Source organism: Aplysia californica, unplaced genomic scaffold (genome assembly GCF_000002075.1).
Source record: "Aplysia californica isolate F4 #8 unplaced genomic scaffold, AplCal3.0 scaffold00177, whole genome shotgun sequence".
Lineage (NCBI taxonomy): Eukaryota > Metazoa > Mollusca > Gastropoda > Aplysiida > Aplysiidae > Aplysia > Aplysia californica.
Genome location: NW_004797447.1, coordinates 1088053 through 1090687, shown reverse-complemented (window position 1 = coordinate 1090687; position 2635 = coordinate 1088053). Strand labels below are relative to the sequence as shown.

General features: G+C 45.2%; 2 protein-coding genes across 3 annotated transcripts in view; one reads left to right on the top strand and one right to left on the bottom strand.

Moving 5' to 3' along the window:
- The window catches only part of LOC101860569 (coiled-coil domain-containing protein 34), a 31936-nt gene that overhangs the window by 16085 nt on the left and 13216 nt on the right, over positions 1 to 2635 (top strand). The window lies entirely within an intron of this gene.
- LOC101860096 overlaps positions 1 to 2635 on the bottom strand; it is a gene marked incomplete in the record, with an annotated part of 14688 nt that overhangs the window by 5767 nt on the left and 6286 nt on the right. The window contains 3 exon segments of the mRNA XM_013082497.2: positions 38 to 285; positions 1150 to 1408; positions 2127 to 2228. Of these exon segments, the coding sequence (XP_012937951.1) occupies positions 38 to 285; positions 1150 to 1408; positions 2127 to 2228 (609 nt within the window).

Sequence of the window (2635 nt, the reverse complement as noted above, 5' to 3'; positions counted from 1 at the left end):
GGGGGGGGGTATGTCTTCACCCAACCGCAGATCTTACCTTCCTGGCATAGTCGGTGTTGTCATGGTAGTTGTAGAGCCAGTTGGCCAGGTACTCGATGGGGTCCCATGGCCGCTTTTCCGCTATCTCGGCCAGCGCCAGGGTGAGGGCGGTGCCCAGATGCTGAGCGATGTACAGCCCCTCAGCTGTGCTAGGGGGCGGGGCTTGGCGCTGTGGCTGACGCGACACGTACACATCCACAGGCTTGACAACTTTAGGCCCAGGGGGCGTGGCTGGTTTGGGAGGAGCTGGGGGAAGAGGGGGTGGGGACCTGTTAGTGTGTGATATGTTGTCGACCGAGGCGATTTCGACATTTAGAAACAAAGGAAATGACGTATGAAGTTGTTGTTTTTTTAAGTCTTGGTCGAAATGGTGTGAGGAAAGAGACTGTGAAAATGGGAGGAGAAGAAAAAGAAGGTGTTCGAAATATCATGTCTCGCCTAATTTAGACACTGAATGATGTAACTTGATTATTTGTGGTTGTAAAGGGGAAAATACTTTAGTTACATGAAAAATCACTTTTCCCCACTCTCTTTAATTTCTGTCTATCTTATCTTTCTTACATTTTATGCACTTGTGATAACTTTTACTTAAACTGATCTCACTATGTGCTTGGCGGGTGCTCTGGTGTGGTTTGCTCCTTCTTTCGTACCAAACATCTATTATATGTGAGGCGAGCGGTCAAAGTGAGTTACTTCTCGCAATCCACAAATGGAGATATTGGCCAAAAATTCGACACTAGGGTCAAATTTGTAGATTTTCAGTTGATACCATATTCTTAAAGTATAACATGCCTTTTATTATCGCATACCTATAAATTGTAAAAACTTCACTTATAAGCGTAATGTACCTACATGACTACATGTATTTGCAAAGGGTTAAAATCGAGAAGCAACTCTTTTTGTCAGCACCCTTCACATATTATCCTTATACAATCTCTCTTGTTTCTGTAGTTTTGTGTGTTACTATCTAGTAAAACTCTCATCACCGGCACTTATAGGCCCTATTATCTACTTGTGTTGCCAGCGCCGTAAAAATCCCGCTGTAACTGAAACAAAAAACTGAACTTAAACGTGTTCATCAACTACATTTGGTAGGTCTCTACTGCTCACTTTTAGGAGGTTCAGGCTCCTGCTGTGCTGCTTGCTCAGCCTCCTGACCCCCTTGACCCCCGGCTTCTGCCCCGTTGTCGTCTGGCTCCTCCTCAATGGCCGCCATCGGCTTTTCCCCCTCGGCCGCTCTGTCTGCAGACGACTGCGGCCTCGACTCGGCCTTTTCCGGAGAACCAAGCAGACGTAGAGCTTTGTCCTTGACCTCTACGAGGGAGAGCTGTGTCGGCTCTGCGCGGTAGTCGGCCGGGCTCTTTCCTAGCTGGGGACACGGACAGAAACACCGTCGTCATTATCATCATCATCATCATATACATAAAAGCAATGGTAGTGATGAAAACTATAATAATGATAATAGAATAATCATAATGATAATAATGAAGATAAAGTTATATGTTTGCAATTGCTAGTTACTGCCATAACAATATCATAATGATAAAATAATTATGAAAAGAAGAAGTAAAAGAAGAAGTGGGAGGTGTATAAAGTAATGATGACAATGAAATGTTAATGATATTATGCGTCTAGTTATAGATAGGGACACGCGAAGCTTACATCGTGTTGGGAATAAGACGATGACGATGATATAGTCGTTGGCCTTCCTGTAAATTGTTTAACCTGCATCATTGCTGCTAACTGAAACCGGCGCCTGATGTAGTGTAGCTCCATCCCGTTTCTCAAAGGTTCCAAATGTGTCAATTTGGACGTAGAATAATTATGCTTATGGTTGGTGGGTGCTCTGGTGTGGTTTGTTCCTTACTTCCTATCAAACATATTATATTGCCCTTATCCCTCGTCTTTGTGTGTGTGTGTGTGTGTGTGTGTGTGTGTGTGTGTGTGTGTGTGTGTGTGTGTGTGTGTGTGTGTGTTATTCTCTTTGGAACTTAATCACCTAATTGTGTTGCTAGTGCCGTAAAACGTCTGCTAAAACTAAACCAAGAAAAATGTATAGGATCAGAACATGCACATGGCGCCCTTACCACGTCCTTGACTGTGTCGTCCGCCCCTGCAGACGCCAGTATCTGGTAGAGCCGCCCCTCGTCCGGGCAGCTTGCCGCGTAGTGCAAGGCCGTTCTCTGCAGCTGTGGGAGGGAAGCACAGGCGGTTATGGGGTTATGCTTCTGTACGTGTGAGTGTGTGTGTGTGTGTGTGTGTGTGAGAGAGAGAGAGAGAGAGAGAGAGAGAGAGAGAGAGAGAGAGAGAGAGAGAGCATTTGTGAATACTTTCGAGATTGTCCAAGACGACCATCCATTGCCGATGTGAAAAGTGGTTGCCATGAGCAGGTGGATGTCTTGGACAGTGTCAGATTATACATGATGTATAGAAAAAAACCTCCGCAATAATGGTTGTGTTGGGGTCAATCTACAGAGTGTCTGGATGTGTTTCTGTACGAGTGTGTATGTTGGTGTGTGAAGTGTGACTAAAATGGGAAAGAGAGAAAGACGAGAGAGAGATAGAGAGAGAGGGAGAGAGAGAGAGAGAGAGAGAG